The 21,618-nt window shown below is 34.4% G+C and overlaps 4 protein-coding genes and 1 non-coding gene across 6 annotated transcripts; 4 read left to right on the forward strand and 1 right to left on the reverse strand.

Moving 5' to 3' along the window:
- The first annotated feature begins 751 nt into the window (after window positions 1-751).
- Window positions 752-4,732, forward strand: LOC107463287 (F-box protein At5g39450). Its single transcript, XM_016082062.3, has 2 exons — window positions 752-3,355; window positions 4,527-4,732. Exons 1-2 carry the CDS (start codon window positions 1,500-1,502, stop codon window positions 4,543-4,545), a joined length of 1,875 nt encoding a protein of 624 aa, XP_015937548.1. The 5' UTR covers window positions 752-1,499; the 3' UTR covers window positions 4,546-4,732.
- Window positions 4,733-7,335: 2,603 nt separating this feature from the next.
- On the forward strand, window positions 7,336-11,098 carry LOC107463306 (farnesylcysteine lyase). The gene is made up of 5 exons (XM_016082088.3): window positions 7,336-8,003; window positions 8,483-8,656; window positions 9,293-9,652; window positions 9,797-9,972; window positions 10,643-11,098. The coding sequence occupies exons 1-5, from the start codon at window positions 7,419-7,421 to the stop codon at window positions 10,908-10,910; spliced, it is 1,563 nt and encodes a 520-aa protein (XP_015937574.1). The 5' UTR covers window positions 7,336-7,418; the 3' UTR covers window positions 10,911-11,098.
- Window positions 11,099-11,945: 847 nt separating this feature from the next.
- TRNAQ-CUG (transfer RNA glutamine (anticodon CUG)) lies at window positions 11,946-12,017 on the forward strand. Its single transcript has one exon. It is a non-coding gene; the product is annotated as a tRNA-Gln (tRNA).
- Window positions 12,018-12,856: 839 nt separating this feature from the next.
- Window positions 12,857-14,872, forward strand: LOC107463289 (F-box/kelch-repeat protein At3g06240). Its single transcript, XM_021129853.2, has 2 exons — window positions 12,857-14,131; window positions 14,350-14,872. Exons 1-2 carry the CDS (start codon window positions 13,324-13,326, stop codon window positions 14,421-14,423), a joined length of 882 nt encoding a protein of 293 aa, XP_020985512.1. The 5' UTR covers window positions 12,857-13,323; the 3' UTR covers window positions 14,424-14,872.
- Window positions 14,873-15,508: 636 nt separating this feature from the next.
- On the reverse strand, window positions 15,509-20,482 carry LOC107463288 (vacuolar protein sorting-associated protein 20 homolog 2). 2 transcript variants are annotated; one of them, XM_016082065.3, is made up of 8 exons: window positions 20,244-20,482; window positions 19,906-19,984; window positions 19,113-19,334; window positions 17,343-17,495; window positions 16,982-17,134; window positions 16,694-16,777; window positions 16,287-16,410; window positions 15,509-15,964 (listed from the first exon to the last, which is right to left on the reverse strand). In XM_016082065.3, exons 3-8 carry the CDS (start codon window positions 19,212-19,214, stop codon window positions 15,939-15,941), a joined length of 642 nt encoding a protein of 213 aa, XP_015937551.1. In that variant the 5' UTR covers window positions 19,215-19,334; window positions 19,906-19,984; window positions 20,244-20,482; the 3' UTR covers window positions 15,509-15,938. The 2 variants fall into 2 exon arrangements, with proteins under 2 accessions (XP_015937551.1, XP_015937552.1); XM_016082066.3 differs by lacking the exon at window positions 19,906-19,984.
- Window positions 20,483-21,618: the final 1,136 nt, after the last annotated feature.

A 21,618-nucleotide genomic window follows, 5' to 3' on the forward strand; every position in this document is an offset into this window, starting at 1 on the left:
AAATCAATCGGTCCGATTTTCACATTTTAAATAAAAAAAGTTCTACATTTGAGAATAACACCCTTATCATCCATAATTCTAAAAAACACCATTTTCACCCAATATAAAAAATAATTTGCGCAAAAAGATAGTGATGGTAACGGTGACGATGATAACAAAAAAAAAAGAGAAAAAAGAATGAGAAAAAAATAGCAACTGAATGGTAAAGAGGAGAAGGAGAAGGAGTAGTAGTAGTGTAATTTGAAAAGCAGTTATAACAACTTAATTATAATTGGTTAAGTGCTTTTTTGGATGTTATTAAATTGATAAAAAAACTATTTTTCAACAAAAAATTTTTTTTAGTGTGTTTGACAAATTTTTAATAGTAAAAATAAAAGTACTAAAAAAATAAAAAATATCTTTTTTAAAAAGTTACAATAATAATTTTGTATCTATATTTTATATCTATATTTTACAGATATTTTATATAAAAAAATATATAATTTAAATTTATATTTATTGGAGTTTTATATACATAAATAATAAATTAATAAAATTTATTTGTTAAAAAATTTAATATCTATATTAATTAAATGATGATTAAAAATACTTAAAATTGCTATCACAAGAGTTTGTCTTTGAAAATATGTCTAAAATATTAAATATCACGACAATTACGTTAAAATGTAATCTTAGAAGTTGTTCAAAGAATTTTGGCTTTATCGTTTTTGACTCGATGAGTGAGGTGGGAAGGGAGGGGGTGTGTGGGCACTGTCCTTGCTTGGACTTTTATGGAGGGTTTGGCATCTACTTTAAGCTCAATTCAACATTGGTTGGCAGAGTAACATAAGAAGAAAAAAGACAAGCGATGAAACCAAAGCCAGCTCCTCTTGGTTTTGGAACCTTGCACACTTTCACAACTCTTAGTTTTTGTTGCACTTCCCTTCTTCTTCATCATCATCATTATTAGGTTCCCTCTTTTGGAAACTCTCCTCAATGCTTTGGTTGAGTTGTTCCACTCCCTTTGTTCTTTTTCCTTTTATTTGCTTCATAAATCACACACCCCATTTCAACTTCTGAGATATTTTTTTTCTTCCCTTTTGTTTTCTTGTTTTTGTTTTTGTTTTCTCAGTATTATTTATTTATTTCTTTTCAACTGTTTCTGTTTGCAACTCAATCAAGATTCAATTGGGTGTCTGTGATATCCGACACACCCCAATTCAATTATAGCAAAGTGTCTCTTTCCTTATGTGTTGGTTATACTAAATAATTGATGTTAGGAAACATGTTAACTCAATGGATTGGATACCCCTTTTTTCATTTTACCACTGTGTGAAGTGCAGGGTGAAGAACAATTTCCATAGTTTTTATTGTTAATAATTCTGCTGGATTTTCCTTTTTTGATTGTTTTGGAATTCTGGGTATGCTTTGAATTTTGCCAATTTTGGGGATAAATATTTCAAAGTTCAATTTATCTTTTTAGTTAAGAAAACTAACCATACAATTTCAGTTGGATCAACATGTTACCTGAACCCTATGATTCAAGCTTTCTCGTATCTCTCCCTGATGATGTTTTCGCCATTGTTTCTCGGTTCCTTTCACCGAGAGATGTGTGTAGCTTGGGCTTGTGCTGTAAGAGCTTGAATGCTCTTGTGGCTTGTGAAAAAATCTGGCTAACTCAATGTGATGTTTTGGGCATAGTGCCCCATAAAGACCTTGTTGAGTGGAGAAATGGTGTGTGTTCTTACAAGGCTCTATGCCATTTCCTTCTCAGTGTTCAACCACTGATTGGATTATGGGTTCATCAGAATCCGGAGCTAGGCAATGTGGTGTATGTAATGCCCGGATTTATGTCGGTTGTTGGTTGCAGGGTAATCCCTCAGGAGCTTGGTCCATTGGGCATTGAAGATGGCCCAATCCTCTGGGCATGTGTCTTTGAAGTTATTGCTGATTTTGATGGTTCGACTGTATTTTTCCTTCATGGTAGGGAGAAGGGTATTGATTATATATATCCTGGTTCTGTCAAGCCTGTACAGAAATCTTGCAATGTGCTGTTGCTCGAGGTAGAACCCGGACAACAACAAAAGAATGTTGGTGCTTTGTTGCAGAGTAAAAGCTTTGTGCACCATTCGGGTGTAGAGTTATCAAGGAATGTTTGTCGGTCGAATAGTGACATTTCTAGGTCACAAAGGGTGAATGGAAATAATGAGACAATGGTTCCTTTCAGCAAATTAGCATTTAGTGATAGAAGAAAGTTGCTAGAGGCAACTACTAGCCAAGTCCGGCAAAGGGTTCCTGATATGGCAATTGGACCATTGTTTCCTGGGTTAAGGGATGATGATGAAAACTTTCAGAAGGATTTGGTTCTCTTATGGGAAAGACGATCGTTCCTTAGTCAAATCTACGAGCTTGGTAGTAAGCAGCTGGTAAATAGAGCAAGTTCTCAAGATAGAGTTGGTCCAACACACTTAGAACTTGATGGTATCAGAAAGAGTTTTGATTGTTCAAGAGCCATTTGTAACCCTTTGCCGGAGGAGGATAGTCGCATCAAAAGAAAAGGTCTTCGTGGATATTTCTTGGATGGCCTTAAACATATGCTTGGAAGATCTAATTCGACGAATGACAGCCATATGATTTCCAAGAAGCTTACTTCAAGCAGTGAGATGAGGCATGCTCGCCTTCAAGAATTTCTTCGATCGAGCAATACAATAAGACTAACATTGAATGCCTCGACAATGAAGTTGTCTTCTTATCGAGCATGGCCAAATATGCATGACAGTCGGTTCGCACTTTACAAGTTGCCATTGCGAGTTCCTAGAGCTGACCAAGAATATGCTGGTTTATGGGGAGGGACTTTTGGTTGGCCTCCCGGAAAGCCTTCCGAAGACAAGCCTGGAAAAGCTTTGTTCTTTCTTCTGCTCTCTTATGAGGAGTTGCAAGGACAACAGCTTCTCATTGCAACGAAAATTTTGGAAGGCACACACTATGTCTTGCATCCTAATGGTTCAGCAATGTTTATAGTGAATATCAATGAGCCTTCGGATGAGCCATTTCCTAGGAGCACTGATGGAGACTCATTTCCGGTGGATATCAAGCATGTTTTCGTGGGGGAGGGAATTGCAAGCGGCTATGGGTTTAGATACCCTGGATCAAAGCCCGGTTCGCTCTTTGTTCTTCAAAATGGTATCCTTGCCTTCATTTGGAAGGAATCAAGGGCTGTTTTGACCTTGCAAAGACTCAACTTGCAAGAACTTCTAAAGAAGGGTGAAAGGGTACCTTCCCTGCCTCCTGTCGCCAATTTTTCGTATCTGACGAAGTCCTACTCCAACGTGTTTGCTGGCTTTCCGAGCGCTTCGAATTGTTTATCTACGCCAAGGTTTGTCTTAACCCTAACATGTCAGCTTCTTTTACATTTCAAAGTTTCCTCTTAAAATCTTAGCAAATCTCTAATCACCCTTGCATTATGAACTGCTGTAACTATTGGAGATTTAAAAGTTACTTCGTTGGGTTGAATTGCTTAATAGATGTTTGGTGAAACATGTAGTTGACAAAGTTGATTGTTGAAAACCATTGGATAACAATTTAGTGAAATATGTCAAATATTTTTCGGTTTTTAACTATCCACTTTACGTGTAGACAGCTGCATGCGAGTCTCCACCTAGATATTTAGATGCCTGTGCTTTTGGCGACTACTCTAGTTAGTTGTATACTGATTAATAATGCATAAAGCATTTTTTTTCTCGTTTAGAAATATGGTTATAGAACTTATAGCAGATTCTAAATCTTATTAATAATTATAGAAAAGTATTAAATTTAGTTAAAACAGCAATCTTCAAAAGAACTCATGGCGGATTATTCTTCCTTAAAGAGATCCGTAAATATCTTTTTCTATAAAAAAATGATTCTGCAGTAACATTCAGAGACTTGAGGGAAATTTACAATCACTAGAGAAACATGACTGCTTAAAATCAGTGGAATTTGAAAGTGTACATGTGGTGCAAGATTTTGTTGGTATCAGGTTTATAAGACTAGTATGATTCAACTGGACACTATCCACTGTAAAATTCTATCAATATCATGAATGGAACTGTAGTAACATCATTTACATTCCTTTTTGTTATAAAGTTGCTCTTGTTTGGATTTATTTTCAGAGGTTAATTTTGATAACTTTGTCAATGTAAATAACTTTACCTATTGTAATCTAATCATATGTTATTTCATTAAAAGTTGAGGTATTACGTTTGAGATTCGGGTAACCGGTTGCTGATGTGATAATACATAATAAGATATTTATATAAATTACTTTTCAAAAATACTTCTAACGTTTAATTTCATTCAATTTTGTCTCTAACATTTTCGATTTGTGTCAAAAACATCCGTGGATGTTTTCAATTTTCTACCTAACATTTTAGACAGAGTTAAGGATATTTTTGAAGAAAATTACAAACGACAGAGACAAAAAAACATACTTTACACTTTCAACTAAACACACCCTTAATATTCCGGAACGAGGGAAATTCTAAACCAGTGTTAATGTTTCTGTACAGGCAAGGACTAGATTTATGACAGAATGGTTATAAGCTTTCTGGCCGATGCTGGAGTCGCGTTGGTTGTTACAGAATATAATTACTTGCTGCTGTATTTTTATTTAGTTATTTTTCATTTCTTGAGGATTAATGATGAAAGAATTTATGTAATTTTCGTCAAGAAATGTCCTATAAATGACAATTTAATTGTCTTGTGCTGCCATGAAGTTCCTTCTGTACATTGTATGTAAATTGTCGATTGACATAATGGTCGCCCTTGTGTACAAAAGCAGACATACTTCACTTAATTTTAAGAGTACACTGAAAATATTTAATTTTAGTGAGCATATATCAAATTTTGTGCGGTAATCATTTTGGAAACTGGGGAATTTTTTTTTTAAACTAGGTTGAGTCATGAGAGTTGAAGTTAAACCATACCTATATTGATTAAACCTTTCATGATAACAAAAAAGCAGGACAGAAAAAGTTTTAAAATTGATGTCCTGACAATCTAAATTATTTTACAAATTATTTAATAATTTTTTTATTCTTTTGAATGATTATATATATGTGGTAGACTAGTGGTTGTAAAGAATAGTTTTGTTTGTTGTTGTGATGATATATAATTGAATGTATGCATAAAATTTAAATTAAATATATTATCTAATACATTCAATATATTATTTTCTCATTATATATTTTATTTTATAAAGTTTGGTGTACATTTTTTTTTCTTGAAACAATCTTATTCATACATGTATCAATAAAAAACTTTTAGTTTGACTAATTTTATATTTATTATTATTAGTTATTAAAAAATATATTAATAAACATGTTTCACACTTGTCATTTGAATAATGATCCAAAAGAATAAATTTGCTTGTATGAAAGATTAGAAAAACTCTTCATTTTTTTTTAAATTCAATATAAAAATAGCTTTAAAGTTTAAAATATTCTAAATTCTAATATATGATAGTATCGATATCAAAATTTACAAGTAATAAAATAAAGTATTTAAATAAAAAAAAAAAGCCACTATCCTCCTGCGAATATACACATTGTGGACATTATCCATATGTAAACAAAATCCATCAACTCATGGATTGGCCCAATCCAGTCTATTTTAAATATTTTGTTGTGGATGTGTTGGTTCGCATATCTTCCATTATTTTTCTTTCTTCAATTCTCGGTTGAGTGTTTATAATATGGAGAAACACCTTCCTAATTGAATATCATGTCTAGTTTCTTTGATCTTAACATTTATTCTATTATTAACCAATGAATTATAATTCAAATAACATAGTCTTTTTATATTCACCTAAAAAATCACGAGTTTAAATTTCTCTATATTTGGTAAAAAAAATATTTATTCTATTATTATTATTATTAACAAGGATGTATACTTGTATTATATGATGCAACGTGAATACTTTATTACATGTGGAGTATGCTTAATTATTTTGATGATGCCATGGAAATTTTTGAAAAAGAAGCCGGTCTGAACTCAGAACTACATCAACATAATTAAGCAAGCAGCAGTGAAACGTCTGAGTTTTCACTCCTAAATATACACTTTCTAATCTTGTGAGTTTCTATTTCTAGTTAGTCTACATTCCACATTAGGTATGGATTTTTTTTAATTTCTAATAATTGTATTTAAAATTCTCATGACGATAATTAATTAATTACTATTGTTAAATTTACTAAAATAGAATATTAATAAATATGTAATAAAAAAAACATTCTTTCTTCTAATACTATAATTTTAACTTTATCCTTCTAACCCAAATTCATTATTAATTATTTTTTTATGTTCATTTCTCTTTAATTATTTATTAATTTTCAATTTAATTAGCCAATTTAATATTAGCTGGGAGACCTTTTTCAACTTCAAACCATGAGAATCATTAGATAATTATTACTATATTTCACTAAATTACTTTATATAATTGAGGTCAAATCTTAATTATATATCATAAACACTCCAAGTAATAGAGAGATAATAGAAGTACAAATAATATGAATAATAAATTGTCAGGCTTATTAAAACAGAAAGTATTCTACCATATTTATTAACTACAATCCTAATCTTTTATCTTCAATCTTTTTCTTCTTTTACCGCATCCGCTTTACTCTCCCTTTTCTATCGTCGTGTCATCACCAATACATCTCACCTAGCATTACATTCCTTGATCTCGACGCGCACCTTCTTCTTCCATGCGTCAGCGCCACTCTTGTTCTCTCTGCAAGTGATGCTGCCATTGCACGCCTTCTTCTTCCTTCTGTTACATCGTATCGGTGCGGAACCAGAGGTTTTGTTCCGCTGCTACTCTAACATTGCACCTTTACTTTTGCTTTTACGTCATTGCGTTTCATCGCATGCTGCTTTGTTTCGATCATTCAAATGGTATGACTTAAATAAATATTTATATCTTAGTGAAAAGAACCATCTACATACATAATAAAATAAAAAACATAAACAAATTAAGTAAAATATCAATAGAATATCCAAATAAACATCCATTTTACAATGAAAAGAATTATCAGCATATATAGTAAAATAAATATTCGATTTAGTTGTCAAGAAATTAGTAACGAGACAACAGTTACAAAGTATTGGAATCGCAATATAGCGGTAACAATGACGGTAGCACATGATTGTAATACAACAGTTGCAACAAAAATGAAAAATATTCAGAATTATGATTAGAGCTAACTAATTCAAAATTTAGTTTTTAAAATTAAAATTAACTTTTCTTTTTTTAATTTATTGTTTATTTACAAATTGTTTCCCTGTCCTTCGTCAATATTCATACATAGCCAACACCAAAATGAAACTATATATAGGTAGACCGAGAAAATGTCAAATACTGCAGAATCAGCAGCAGTAGGAGGAGCCCATAATCGTCGATCATGTCCATCATACACACACTCCCTCTCTTCTTCACCTTCCTTCTCCTCTCCCAAGCTCAACCGCCCTCCGGTGCTCCCTCACCGTCACCGTCCTCCGGTGCGCCCTCACCGTCACCGCGCTCATCCACTGTTTGTATTATCGGCGCCGGCATCGGTGGTTCCTCTGTCGCTCACTTCCTCCGCGAGTACACTCCTCACTCTTCCGACTTCCCAACAAAAATCCTCGTCTTCGAGCGCCGCACCATCGTCGGCGGGCGTATGGCTACCGTCACAATTGCCGGCGACACGTTCGAGGCCGGTGCCTCCATCCTCCACCCTAAGAACTTCCACGCCGTGAATTACACCAAAATTCTGGACCTCAAGGTGAAGCCACCGTCGTCGGAGTCGAACTCCATCGGGATCTGGAACGGAGAGAGGTTCGTTTTCAAAACGGTTAAGATCGGCTCTGATATCCCGCTTGTGAACCAGCTTCTCAAACTGCCATTGATCGATTATATCGTCTCCAATCTTGTGTCCCTCGTTAATTCGGTGCTCTTGTTTTTCCGTTACGGTTTCTCGCTTCTGAAGATGCAGAGCTTCGTTGAGGTATTGTTTCTCTTCTTGTTAAGATTTATGGCTATTTCTAACTTTCTATACATTATGTTAATAACTTAATAGGTTAATATCTAATTATTCTCTATACACATTCATACTTTTAAGTGACATTTATAGTCTAGTCAACAAAGAGCATTATAGATGGAATTATAGTAAAAATTTATGTAATCACGAGGTTTAGCACAGTTGATGGCTAGCTGAACTCCTTAAAGATCTAGGTAGGGCCTTAGGGGCTCGATACAGTTCTTTCTCGAAAGAATTAGTCATTGCTTGTTGTGGTGGATGTCCTGGGTTACGATGGTAGTAAAAGTGTTTGTCTTTATATATTGTACTTAAGTGTGATTTTTAAAGAAAAGTGTCATTGAATTATTGAAAGTAAGTGTTACACATTTATTATGAAAAGTATCTTCTTTTAAGGAAAATAAGACGGGATGTAATTTTCTTACTGATGAGGTTGTGATGTTTTTTAGAGTGCTGTTAATAGGTTCTTGAAGTTCTATGAAGTTCCTGGTTCGAGGCCTGTATTTGAGACAGTGGATGAGATGCTGAAATGGGCTGGTTTATATAACTTGACGACAAGGACTTTGCAGGATGAATTGACCGATGTTGGCATGTCTCCATTGTTGATCAATGAACTTGTCACGGTGAGAAATTCTTGCTGTCGTTGTTTTTAATAAAGGTTACAATTTGTTTTCACCAGTTCAGCTGGTTAAGATCACTTTGGTGTGAAGGGATTGTTTCCTGATTACAGGTTTGCAAGACTGCTTTTTTGTGAATTGCAATGATAATTGTAAATATAACTATTTACGGTGAAAAAATATTATGGATTCTTCAAACATAGAAGCTGAATCTGATGAGTTTGTCGTATTTTGATTTCGTGTGTTGCTTTTTCTGTTTCAATGAAGTACCGATTTTCACATTGATGATTAAGTTTATTCAGAAACAATGAAGTTTTATGACATTATAGAACAGATGACTTGTTTGTTACCAAAACAAAACCTACAGTTCTTGCTTAGGATATCACTTTTTTTGCAATGAGAATATATTGACGTTTCGTTTTTATGAATTAGAGGTTTGCAGGTAGGCCTCTTATGTTGTCCACATCACTAGTTGCAAACTGTTAGATCAGTCATAATTTTACACTCCTATGGCAACTTCATGATGGGTTTTATGGCTAATGTAGTTTATTTTAGTCCCATATTAAGTCATCCAAAGCAGAATCGTATGAAATATAGAACAGCTCAGCTGAACATGGACCTTTGTTCTGATTGTGCATGCAGGTTATCACACGTATAAATTATGGCCAGAGTGTCTTGATGAGTGGGCTGGCTGGTGCAGTTTCTCTGGCAGGATCAGGTGGCGGACTATGGGCCATTGAGGGAGGCAACTGGCAAATGGCTGCTGGACTGATCAATCAGTCTGATGCTGAATTGCACTTGCATGAAGAAATAGTATCCATTGCTAACCTTGGTGATTATTATGAACTCAGCTCCACAAAAGGAAAAAGTTATTCCTGTGAAGTTGCTGTGGTTGCTACCCCGTTGGATGAGTTGAATATTCAATTTACTCCCCCCGTTTCAGTTCCTAAAAGAAAATTACAGCACACACATACAACTTTTGTTAGGGGATGTTTAAATCCTGTGAGTATTCTGAAAGATCAATCATATTCTTACTGAGGCTATGTAGTAAGATTTGACATATCATCCTATAATGTCTGATATATCTTCTTTTCGTACTATTTTGGTTGGTGCTATTTCTAATGGTGATGCATGGTTGTGCACTAGGTATATTTTGGTCTCAGCCGTGCAACGAAAATTCCAGAACTTGTTGGCACATTGGAGGATCCTAACATTCCATTTTCAAGCATTTCAGTTCTCAAGAAGCACAATGAAAAAGAATCCACTTTTAAAATATTCTCTCGACAACCAATGGCAGACACATTACTGGATAAAATCTTCAGGTAACAATATGGAGTGATCACCTTGTCAGTTAACTTTAAACTTTTGCTGATCTGTCCACAATATCTACATCAGAAATCTGCTCACTTCAATTAAATAAAGTGGCTAGTCCATGATTTATTGAAGCTATTCTCACACATCAAACCTAAAAACCCTTTGAACTCTGTTTAATCACTTGGCCCTAAGGGTGTATAGTGAGTTACATTTTGGAGGGGAAGGAAGAGAAGGGGTTTTGCGAGAGAAATATACTCATAGTCATAGCTTCTCTTCAAACACTTTTCTCTTTTCTTCTAACCCTTTTACCTTTCCTCCCTTCTCTCAAACTGAAACTCCTGAACACAGATTGAAACATAGATAGGGTGCATCAGAGTTTAAGTCAGACATTCACTTCTTAAACTTTCGATTTAAGTGCCTGGCCCATTCCCTTCCCTCCCCACAAAATAAGGGCTTGCTAATGGGTGCCTAAAGGCACACTTTACCAACACAGAATTTGAATATTTTTGTTTAAGAAAGTTTTTTTCCCTGGTAATATAAATAAAATACATGATAAAGTTAAATAATTCTACTTTTGTATCCTTATTTCTTAAAGAGTGGCCCATTTGCAAAAGTCAAACAAGAAAAGAAAATTTTGTACTAGTTTGAGTAAATTTTGGATTGCTCTGACCCTTGCAGTGCGAGGAATGAGACTATACGGATAGATTGGGCTGCCTACCCTCATTACAAGCCCCCAGAAATATTTGCACCGTTTATATTGGATGGGCAGCATTTGTACTATGTGAATGCATTTGAAAATGCAGCAAGCACCATGGAGACGAGTGCTGTAGCAGCTGAGAACATAGCCCGACTCATAGCATCAAGATATTTTGGCAAAGTAATTGCGTATCCATCTAATAAAGCTACTGCAAGTTCTCAAGCAGTAGATGCTCATTTGGATTTGTGAATATGCAGTGGCTGTAAGATATTGTTAGGTAATTGAACTTGAAGTTCATCAAGTTTAAGTTATGTTGTAATTTTGTATATTATGTTAAGCAAATGAAGGAATGTACAGAGACTGGACAATGTAGAATTTCTCTTCTCTTGTATTTTCTCAGATAATAATGAATGGGTAGTGATTTTGATTGTTGAGGATTTCGTGGTGTTTCTGCTTGGTTTTATAGGTCCATTTACGTGGAAAGTCTAGGTTACTGCTATTACCAGGGCAGGATCATTCTTTTAGCAGAACCAGAGAGAGAATTAGAAATAGGAAGTGGCACACATGAACCATGTTTAGGTGATGGGAAATGTGGTTTGAATGTCTCACTCCTCCATTGTGTTGGCACTAATTTTAGCACCTCTAAATTTTGGTGTCATCATTTTATAGATAGTAGTAATATTGCATGATACTGCACGTGTGAGCTTCGGTCATGTATAAAAATAGACTAAATTTTTAAACTGGTCTTTTAGATTTACAGCTTTTACTATTTTAGTCCCTTAAATTTAAAATTATCTATTTTGATCTCCGAAATTCAGTTGTGGGTACCATATTGGTCTTTGGTCCCTTTCTAGTATTGAATCAACGAACTAAGTACTAAATTAGTTCAAACTTGCCATACTGGACACATGGTTAAATAGCGTCATTTCGTTTTGGCACTTAAATAAGACAAAAATAAAAAGAGGAAAAAGAGTTTATATAATGTGAAAATCATTATATCTCTCTTTATTTTTCAAAACAACTTTATTTTTGTCTTATTTAAAAGCTAAAATCAAAAGATACTATTTAGCCATGTCTCTAACGTTGCAAGTCTTAGCTAGCTGAGCATTTCGTTTATTGACTCAACGTAGAAAAGGGTCCAAAAATCGATATGGTGCCTGGAGCTGGATCTCGGGGCCAGTACAATGAATATTGAATATGAGGTACTAAAATAGTGAAAATTGTGAATTTTAGGGTAAAAATTTAGTGATAAAAATAAAATATGCAAACAGCAGTTAAGAAGGCGGTCCCATGGTCTAGTGGTCAGGACATTGGACTCTGAATCCAGTAACCCGAGTTCAAATCTCGGTGGGACCTTTCCATTTTTATTTGGTTTTTTCGTCGGTTTCTGGATATTCAAATGTCACACATGTAAAGAAAGCGCCAATCAAATTAGTCCGTTCAATTTTTTTTATTCCCCTTTCGAACTTCAGCTATTATTTAGACAATTTTTTTTATTCAGTAATGTCCAGCAACTAAAGATTAGTAGTAAATCGTTGAAGCACTAGGGCACAACATTGGCTAATCAATGTGTTCGGGATATTATTGGCAAATTATACATCTGACTACATGCTTGAGTAACAAAAATACCGAATGTATAAGGTAAACAATGGGAGTTTTCACGCGAAAACAATATGGTTCTTTTCCGGAGATAATTCATGTATAAAATTGAACTATAATATATGTACAAAAATGTCACTTCAAATATCAAAACCAATCAAAGCCCAAGCTAATGCATGATATTTGCAACTCAATTTGTAATGAATGGTACAAGCAGACGTGAAAAAGGCCAGATTTGATTCGCCATCAGTTTGCCTAATAGTTGATATAATTCACGTGTCATTCCGTAATGGCTAGGTGAGCACCACGGAAGCTACATCAGTGTTTTCTGTCGGGACCAACTCCGTGATTTCAACGAAAAGATAAATTTGTCCGCGTTTTGAAAAGATCAGAGACATAAATGTATTTTCTAATTTTTTAGAGACAAAAATGTCCACAGAAAAAAAAATCAAGTCAGACACCTATTTATCTTTTACTCACAAAATTAACTTCATATCGAAAAAACAACACCAACCCTACCCTCCCAACCATTTCCATTCATATATATAAACAAAATTAGCCTAAATTGCTTCAACGCTTTTCTAAAGTAACTGTTTTCAAAGTTGCATTATTCCATTATTTTTTGTTTCAAAAGACCTGGGAAGTGGGAACTGAAAAGAAAAGCGAAAACGCCGGAAAATCCTCAGTCTTTTTTAAACGGATTGAGGGAAAGGGCATGTGAATCTTTTTCCCTGCCAAGAACCCTAACGAACCAATCAATGGAGCAATCGAGAATGGAGAAGAAGCTCAAGAGCATCAACGACCTCCATCCTCTCGAGCTGTTACGAGCAATCTTCTGAGGATCCCCATCAAACATCTTGCGTGCCTCAGGTGCATTTCGAAGCAATGGAACACTCTCATTTCCGATCCCCATTTTGCAAAATCCCATCTTGATCACTCTCTCGCACCCTCCCATACATGCCTCTTCCTCCAAGACAATTCTCACGCTTGCTCCGTTGAACTCGATGCACTGCTTCAAGATGATAATGATAGCGTTGATACAAGAGCGATCTCTCTCCCTTTCATGAAGAAGCCACCACCTGTTTCCATCTTCTTGGTTCTTGCAGAGGGTTCGTACTCTTACGATGCAAACCACAGTTTCTTATCCTATGGAACCCGCTCACTGGTTCCAGCAAAAGAATCTCATACTCTTATATGGATAATGCCGCAACAAGCAATGTTGAGGTCACAAGATGTGCTTCTATATGGCTCTGGTTACGATGCGTCACAAGATGACTATGTAGTAGTTGTAGCATATGAGGGTAAAGACGGCGTAAACCATTTTGATTTGTGTTGTTTGAGAAGCAATTCATGGATTAATCTCGATGCTGAACTCCCCAAATCATTGGATTGGTCTGACTTGAAACCTAATGGGTTGTTCTGTAACGCTATTCACTGGTCTACTTATGAGTTCTTGAATGACATTCTTATCTTTGATCTGAAGGAAAGAAGTTTCTCCAAGATAGAAGTGGTGGCAATAGGAAGAGTCCTGTTTAGACCCGGTTTTGTCCTGGTAGGAGGGTGCCTAGCCTTGTATTTATATGAAGAGAATACAACTGAGATATGGGTGATAAAAGAATACAAAGTGCAGTCGTCTTGGACCCTCTATGAAATTCCTCTCAAATACTTTAAGCCTCTGTGCTTATCTGCTAATGGGGATATTATTGGAAGATGTTCAGATGATGAAATAGTGTTCTACAATGTCAGTGGAGTGCTGCTCAAACATTCTCGGTATCTTTATGGTGAGCTTTCCAACCGCATAAAATTTGTTGTGCATGCGAACAGTCTCACGGCGGTCTCTAGCAGCATCAAGGATAAGAAGATGAAAAAGGGTATGTAATGTGTGCTTTGCACCATTTTGTTGCAGTTAATTTTGCCTGCATTATGATTGATTAGAAAGAAAAGTAGGATGGATTATGCATTAAGTTGCAACCAAATGTGAGTTTTGAAGTTCATTAAACCTGTCTTGAAACAATTGAGGTTTTTAAAGATTAATATTATTTCTTTTTAGAGTCTAATGCGGTGAGTTTTACTGGTTGATCTTACGCAGGCTGTCAGAATAAAAAAGAGGTCAAACAAGGGAATGGAAACAGGGGTAAACAAGGGAACAACTTGGACACTTGATTCTGTTGTAAATAAAATGTAGCATTGGCAAGTTGAGCAGGAAAAAAGCTTCTCAAAACTCTTGTTCTTCCAATACTATTACCTCTTTAAATGGTTCTAAAAGGCTTACATAACTAATTGCCTTTCCTTCTATGCATTGATGATTGATGGAAGCAATGTAACAGGTTGTGCAATGTATACACAGAATATCACACTTTAGTGTGAGATTTAACATGTGAACTCCACATTGAAAATTGTGGATTTATCAGTTTATCAATTCACTTTTCTGAATGATTTTCTATTTGCCAAGAGTGAGATGTATTGGCACCATTAAGTTCCATTTTCTGCATATAAGTACATAAATATAACCCATCTTGACGATAAGTCAAGCAAAAGTGGATTGTTATTCAGGGTTCAGTTTTCTGGTAGGAAAGTTAAGCATGTTATTTGGGGGGGATTAAGAGCTGATAATAGGAGGTGATAAATGCTGAAATGTTACAGAATAATAATATCAGACTTTCCTGCTTCAGCATTATTGTTGCATATCTGAGGTCCTTTGACATAATTATTTCTACTTAAATGTCATAAAACTAGTCTTACACTGTTATTAAATAAACAAGGAAAGGAAAACTCACTCAGTTTTAAAACTAGTCCTTCGAGATTTATAGTATATTGAAAAAAAAAGTTAAGAAATCAACATGCATTTTGAAATGACAATAACTAACATGATGAGTGAATATGTTGTTGTACTTATATAACTAACTAGGCCATTCGTTGAAAACCTTTAGTATCAAGAACTCAGGTGACATTATTAATTGTAAAGTGACATTATTTTTCCTCAAAAGGTGAATTCGAGATATATTACTCTCAATACAATATTTAAGGGAAATCACGTTAACTGACTTAGATTTTGTAGGTTTTCAGGGAAACACCATATGTATTATTTTACACAGATAAAAGTTTGATGTCTCAACAGATAAATTACACATTTCTTTTTTAAGAAAATATGTACAATTGGTGTTGGAATTTCAGAAATTATAATGATCCAGCAAGGAACAGTTCATGTGTAGATATTCAGGGGCAACAGCACATGGACAAACATCTCATTCTCCAAATAAAGTTCTTACTCCAATGAATCTGTATTTTCTGTCTTGAGTGAAGTAGTAATAAACAAATTGAACCTGTAGAAACATCACTATGGTGGTTTCCTACTTTCCTTATCACAAGGTAATGGTTAACCCAAGAAATGGAAAATTCTAGCATTCCATGAGAATGAGGGCTTATAACAAGAAACCTGTTTTCAAGCGAAAATAATATGGTTCTTTTCCGGAGATAATTCATGTATAAAATTGAACTATAATATATGTAATTATGTACAAAATGTCACTTCAAATATCAAAACCAATCAAAGCCCAAGCTAATGCATGATATTTGCAACTCAATTTGTAATGAATGGTACAAGCAGACATGAAAAAGGCCAGATTTGATTCGCCATCGGTTTGCCTAACAGTTGAGAAGCTCCAGTCACAATGTTCTTCAAGCTGCCAATGGTTCCTCCAAAACTGTGGCATTATCAATCATTAGCAGTTAGCCAATTTCCTTTCTCCTTTTACATTTTGATGTATTGTTATTTATACCCCTAAGCTTAGCATCTTTGAAGGGACATCCAAAAGTGTCGGTCAAAACATTGGTTGAGAGTAAAATCGAAACTTGTTGTCAACCAATTATTAACAGAAGCAAATCTTGATGGCCCTTCAAAAGTGTTTAAAGGGGTAGAAATAACATTTCTTTTATTTATTTATTTATTTGGATTGGGGATTGATATGTGCTGCACAGGGCAGATTAGACAAGTGCCGCTGGAGGGACAAAGGAACAAAAACATACCTTTTCTTTCTGAAGATACTTCAGCTTCGCTAGCAGCCGGTGCCTTGGTTGGGACATCAGGAAGGTCCAGTTTGTCATCTTGAAGCACTGAGGAAGGAACTTCTGGAAGATCTTCGACTGCAAGCTGGTTGGAGAGGGAAAAAAAAATAAAAAGGAAACACAATTCTGTCAACTATTTAAAAAAAATTAGCTCTTTTCTCTACAGTAATTGCTACCTCAAAACTTTGCCAAGAAGCAGATACAGTAATTCTATGCTGGCAGTTGGCATTATCAGGCATTTAGACTAAGCAGCTAATTGACGCATATTACTTAATTGCTAGAAGTCTAGTTTATATATCTCTTCCATATTACTATGATTAAACTCATATTTCAACTGAAGTAAACTATAAATTGACAATTAATATTACCTGGGTTTCCAAGTTCTCAAATTCTGCTAAAATCTCCTCCTCATCCTCTGCTGATAATTTCTCTCCTAATATTGCATTAATTTCCTTCAAATTCAAGAAAAATTAGTGGCTGTGAGCAAGCATCAAGTACAAGCGGAAAAACTGGCAGCTAGAAATTGGAAAAAGAAAAAGAAAAGTAGCAGTCAAACTGTAATTTGAAGCAGAAAATCCCTAGCACAAATTAATCTGGACATGAAAAAAGTTTTAAAAAAGCAGATATAGTAAGCATAATAGTGAGGTCAAGCTCACATCTTGATAAGCTTTAGCTTCAGCAGTATCATCCATAAGCTTCTGAACATCTTCAATGTTTATCTCACTTTGTATAGCTTTCATTGCATCATTACCAGCCTTTAAGCTTTCAAATACAGCCTTTTGCTTGCTTGCCAGTTCAATATCTGCTAACTGAACCAGAAGAATCAATGTATGAGTTTGTATTAGGGGTGTAATTATGACACAAAGAAAGCAGCAATTGATACACAATTATCTCTTCTGAAACAAGCACCACAGTGGGAAAAGATTGAATTGACACCACCAGGGCAGATGTTTGTAAAGCCATCAACAATCCGAAAAATTAAGGGGTAAAAAGAAAGAGAATAAAATATAATATTACTTGTTGCTCAACATTTATAACCCAAGCATCAACTTGCTTCAACAATTCTTCTTGTGCCTTTTTCTTTTTCAAGGCCAACAAGGCCCGATCCTTCTTCTTTTCACGAATCAAGTCTCTTGCTGCTTGCTTTTCTGCTTCAATAACAGCATCAAGCTGAAAACACGAATCACAACAAAGTAAACAACCCAAGTAAGGCAACGCATTTCTATAAGGTAATACATAATACTCATGCTCTACATAAAATGACAGACACATAAGATAAGATCCAATTATCTTGAGCTTGACCAGAATAAGAGACATAAATCTTCCATCCATGTTGACAATGAGATGTATAAGGTTGTAAGCCTGATCATCCTTCAGCGAATACATTTTTACATATCATGTGTAAAGGATCAAGAGGCAAAGTCAAATTCAAATGACTATACTATACTTATTACCGGTCACCTTATAATTTTTGGGAAGTTTATCTGAAAGGCAGTTTTGATGCATGCATCTACGCTTGTCAGAATACTTATCTGATTACCACAAAATAAGAGTTGACAATGAAAAAGGAATCCAACACAAGAAAGCCTGCTACATCATTTTGATTACAAGATTGCTTTAACCAATGGTCGAGACTTGAGAATGTATTGGTCAAGACTAGATACTTCGCTTATATATTCTTACACTATGCAACAAACACTGTGATTCGAACAATAAGAAATGAGTTCTAAAAGGATGCAAATGCAATCATCATTAGAGTTGTTATGAGACAAAACTGGCATTTATTATTTACACAGATAGTTTATTATGTCCTACTCTTATACTTGATCTATTTTCTTTTCAATAAAACTTATTCTTTTAGGACAGAAAATCCAAAGTCAACACAAGTTTTACTTTTAGTCATAGAATCAACTGCAGTGAACCACCTCCATAATCATGGACTCATGATCATAAGTTCATAACACTTGCAAATGGCTCTGCACTCTGACTAGGTTCTAAGCTGGTCCGCTTATCTAATTGCCTAAAGCATATCCAAAGAAAAACATTTAAGTGAAACAAAGTGAGAGTCTAAAGAACCAAAGGCCTCCATTCCCTATATATATACAAAGATGAGCTGGGTCTTCAAAGACAAACTCCCCTCATATAGAAAATGGCCATCTTTCCATTCAAGTCTACCCTACTGTCTTAATAGCTGAAAACCTAAAACTTCAACAACAAAAAGCATACTATCCATCTTGAATTCTTTCACTAAAATTCTTAAATCCAAAGTCCAAACGATCACTACTGCAATCTCAACTTCCAGGAAGTTTGGCCGATCTGCATGTGCGATCCCAATGAAGCTTGAAAGAATGGTTATCCAACTCACTATTTCAGTACTCAGCAGCAAAGAAGCAACTCCGTTTAACCATTTCTAATAGACATTAACTCTTCCGAATTAGTCATTCCTATTGAAATCCAATTTCCATTTTCCAACTAGTACAAGTGACCGTTTTCCACATAAAGCATTCTGCTAACACTAAGAGGCACCCAAAAACCTAGAAAAAAGCTACTAAATTCAGAAGCCACACGTAATCCTTAATTAGATAACATGAAAATTGGTTGTTTCAAACTCCAATTATAAACCAATACAATCCAAAAATAACTTGCTTAAATAGAGCTTGAAAGAAAAGTGGAATCCTTTATAGAACAAAATTCGAATAATCTAACACAAGATGCAAGGGAAAATCATAATTAACTTTGTTCGTATTCACCCGAATCAAACTTGAAAGGGGAAAAATAAAAACTCACCTTTTGTTGATATTGAGCAAGCTTACGCCTTTGGGTCTTGAGAGCGAGAATTGCTCGATCGACATCTGTGACCTTTGGTTTCTTCACAAATATGTTTCCCATCGATCGAACACTTGTTAGTTTCTGATTCCTCTCTTTGCAGCTAAGGTTTTACTTTACGAAGACGTTTTGTTGAGAGTGTTCGTCGTCAATTATTGAAGAAAGTAGTAGCAACAGAAGCAGCTGAAAATACCAAAGGATGATGATGATTTGAAGATGTTTTGAATTTTCTATTTTCTTTCCTTTTTTTAATTTTAAAAGTTATGGTGTTTAGAGAAGGTGAAAGGAAGAGAGAGGGCGAACGCCACGGCTTCCACTATGTTCTGCTTTTGGTCAGTTTCTACCAAACAGGTTAAAACAACAAGAGCTAACTATTGGAATTTGGAAATGAACAATACTACCCATAAAAGAACGAAACTAATGTTCTACCCATAAGGTTCGAGATAAAAGTACCCAAACTTAAATTTTGGATGACTCCTTTAGAAAATTAGCTAATATTCCTAAACTATCCCTATCCTTCCATTGTCTTCAACCTCTGGAACACCTTCATCCTTCTTTTCCAAATCCTAAACTTCCACAACAACCACACTACCACATCCTATTCCTAGCTACGCTGTCTCAAAAGAGGCCATCATAAAATGTACAATAAGCTTCTTCATATCAATAAATCACTAAATACTTCCACAAGAACCTATTCTAATTCAGCGACAAGGCATTTACCTCCCCTTCCAGAAGAGCAAAAATAGCAAAGTACCTTTGAAAACAAATCTTCTACTTCTCTTTCACCAATATCACCAAGGAGGTTCCCAGCGTAGACTGTTCTGCTCCCACGTCTATTCATTTTCAATCCGCGCAATAAAATAATCGAAAAATAAGGAACAACAATAAAAATTGAGAGGTGAATAGAAGACCTAAAAAAACGAAATTAAGCTAATTCAACCAGGAATTTCAATTCATAGCAGAATAAAAACAGAACATAGAAAACGGGGGGGTGAAGAGGAAATAAAATTATACAATTGAATTCGAGTAGAGAGGGTACAGAGATTGTTGGGGGCGGAGAAGCGTTGAAGAGCGAAAGAGATTTCATTTTACCTCTGATGATGAGACGCAATTAGGGATCGGTAGGTTTGCAGTGGAAGGTCTCAAGGTCAGAGTTTTTCAATTTTGAGAGTAGAGGGAGAAGTGGGTGGGTGATGATAGAGTAGTAATGGTGGTGATGATGGCGTGGTTGTTGTGGAAGTTTAGTGATGGTGTGTTCTAGAGGTTGAAGACAATGGAAAGACAAGGTTTTTTTCTTTTTTTTTTTTTGGGTGACTAAGACCAGGTTAATTTAAAAGTTTTAGATCACTTTTTAAATGAATTCATCAAAATTTAATGTTTAAGTAATTTTTTGGAAATAATATTTAAATTATTCTCTAAACTTATATTAATTTTAGTTTAGTTTTTAAAGTTTTAAATTATTCAATTTGACTCTCATATTTGGCATTGATGATCACGGTAATAATTGATTCTGTTTCTGCTATTAAACTATTAATAACATATTGAAATAGAATAATAAAACTTTATTGTATTTGTCTTTATATAAAATTCTTAATTGAGAATTATTTGATAATAATTTAATTAATTTTATATAAAGATAGTTACATATAATATTTTATTTTAATTTATTAAGAATGAAGTAAGATTAGAGTTTATTTTTGTGAAGAGAAATTTATCTTTTATATAGATATATGGTTAGATTTTTTTGTGATAAATTTATTAATAATTAGAATATCTATTTTCTATTTTATTATGTAAACTGATGTCTGCACTTAATGATGGAGCTGACGTGGCATGCTCCGAGTTCCGATTTAATTGTTTTAACTCATTCAATATAATTTATTAATATGACTTAATTATATCAGCTAATTGATTTGATTAGATATTTAAATATTAATTAATTTATTATAATATATATTACTTAATTAATTTTACTACATTAATTGTAATTTATTATATTAGTTAATTAATTTATTCATTTATAAAGTCTGAAATAAAAAAATAGATTTATTGTTTATTCTAATTGAATTTATTAAATTTAATTATACATTCTATACGAATTAATAATAATTTATAAATCACTTTAATTTATAATATTCAATAAAATAATTTGTAAATCACTTTATATTATATATGTATTAACAAAATATTATATATATCTTAATGTGTTAATTAAATATTATATACGCACAGAAAAATAAATACCAAAAAATGATTTATATAATATTGATAATATTATATTAGTGTTACGGTAGATAACCGGAGATTAATAATAAGGATGGCGTTTGGCGGCCCAAGTGTATGATGGAGGAGATCTCCGGAAAGGTCCGCAACTCGGGAGGCTCCGTCCGGCTTGTGCTCGCGTGTGAATGGGGGGTGGTACCTGCAAAGACACTCCGATGCCTAAGTTAGCAAAAGTGTAAGTAGG

Source organism: Arachis duranensis, chromosome 8 (assembly GCF_000817695.3).
Source record: "Arachis duranensis cultivar V14167 chromosome 8, aradu.V14167.gnm2.J7QH, whole genome shotgun sequence".
NCBI classification, from domain to species: domain Eukaryota; kingdom Viridiplantae; phylum Streptophyta; class Magnoliopsida; order Fabales; family Fabaceae; genus Arachis; species Arachis duranensis.

Coding starts and splice junctions, on each gene's coding strand:
- LOC107463287 (XM_016082062.3), top strand. CDS start 1,500: ATGTTACCTGAACCCTATGATTCAAGCTTTCTCGTATCTCTCCCTGAT.
- LOC107463306 (XM_016082088.3), top strand. CDS start 7,419: ATGTCCATCATACACACACTCCCTCTCTTCTTCACCTTCCTTCTCCTC. Junction 8,004..8,482: donor AGATGCAGAGCTTCGTTGAG/GTATTGTTTCTC, acceptor GATGTTTTTTAG/AGTGCTGTTAATAGGTTCTT. Junction 9,973..10,642: donor TTACTGGATAAAATCTTCAG/GTAACAATATGG, acceptor TGACCCTTGCAG/TGCGAGGAATGAGACTATAC.
- LOC107463289 (XM_021129853.2), top strand. CDS start 13,324: ATGAAGAAGCCACCACCTGTTTCCATCTTCTTGGTTCTTGCAGAGGGT. Junction 14,132..14,349: donor GGATAAGAAGATGAAAAAGG/GTATGTAATGTG, acceptor GATCTTACGCAG/GCTGTCAGAATAAAAAAGAG.
- LOC107463288 (XM_016082066.3), bottom strand. CDS start 19,214: ATGGGAAACATATTTGTGAAGAAACCAAAGGTCACAGATGTCGATCGA. Junction 17,496..19,112: donor TTGCTCAATATCAACAAAAG/GTGAGTTTTTAT, acceptor TCGTGTTTTCAG/CTTGATGCTGTTATTGAAGC. Junction 16,411..16,693: donor TTGAGAACTTGGAAACCCAG/GTAATATTAATT, acceptor CTCTCCAACCAG/CTTGCAGTCGAAGATCTTCC.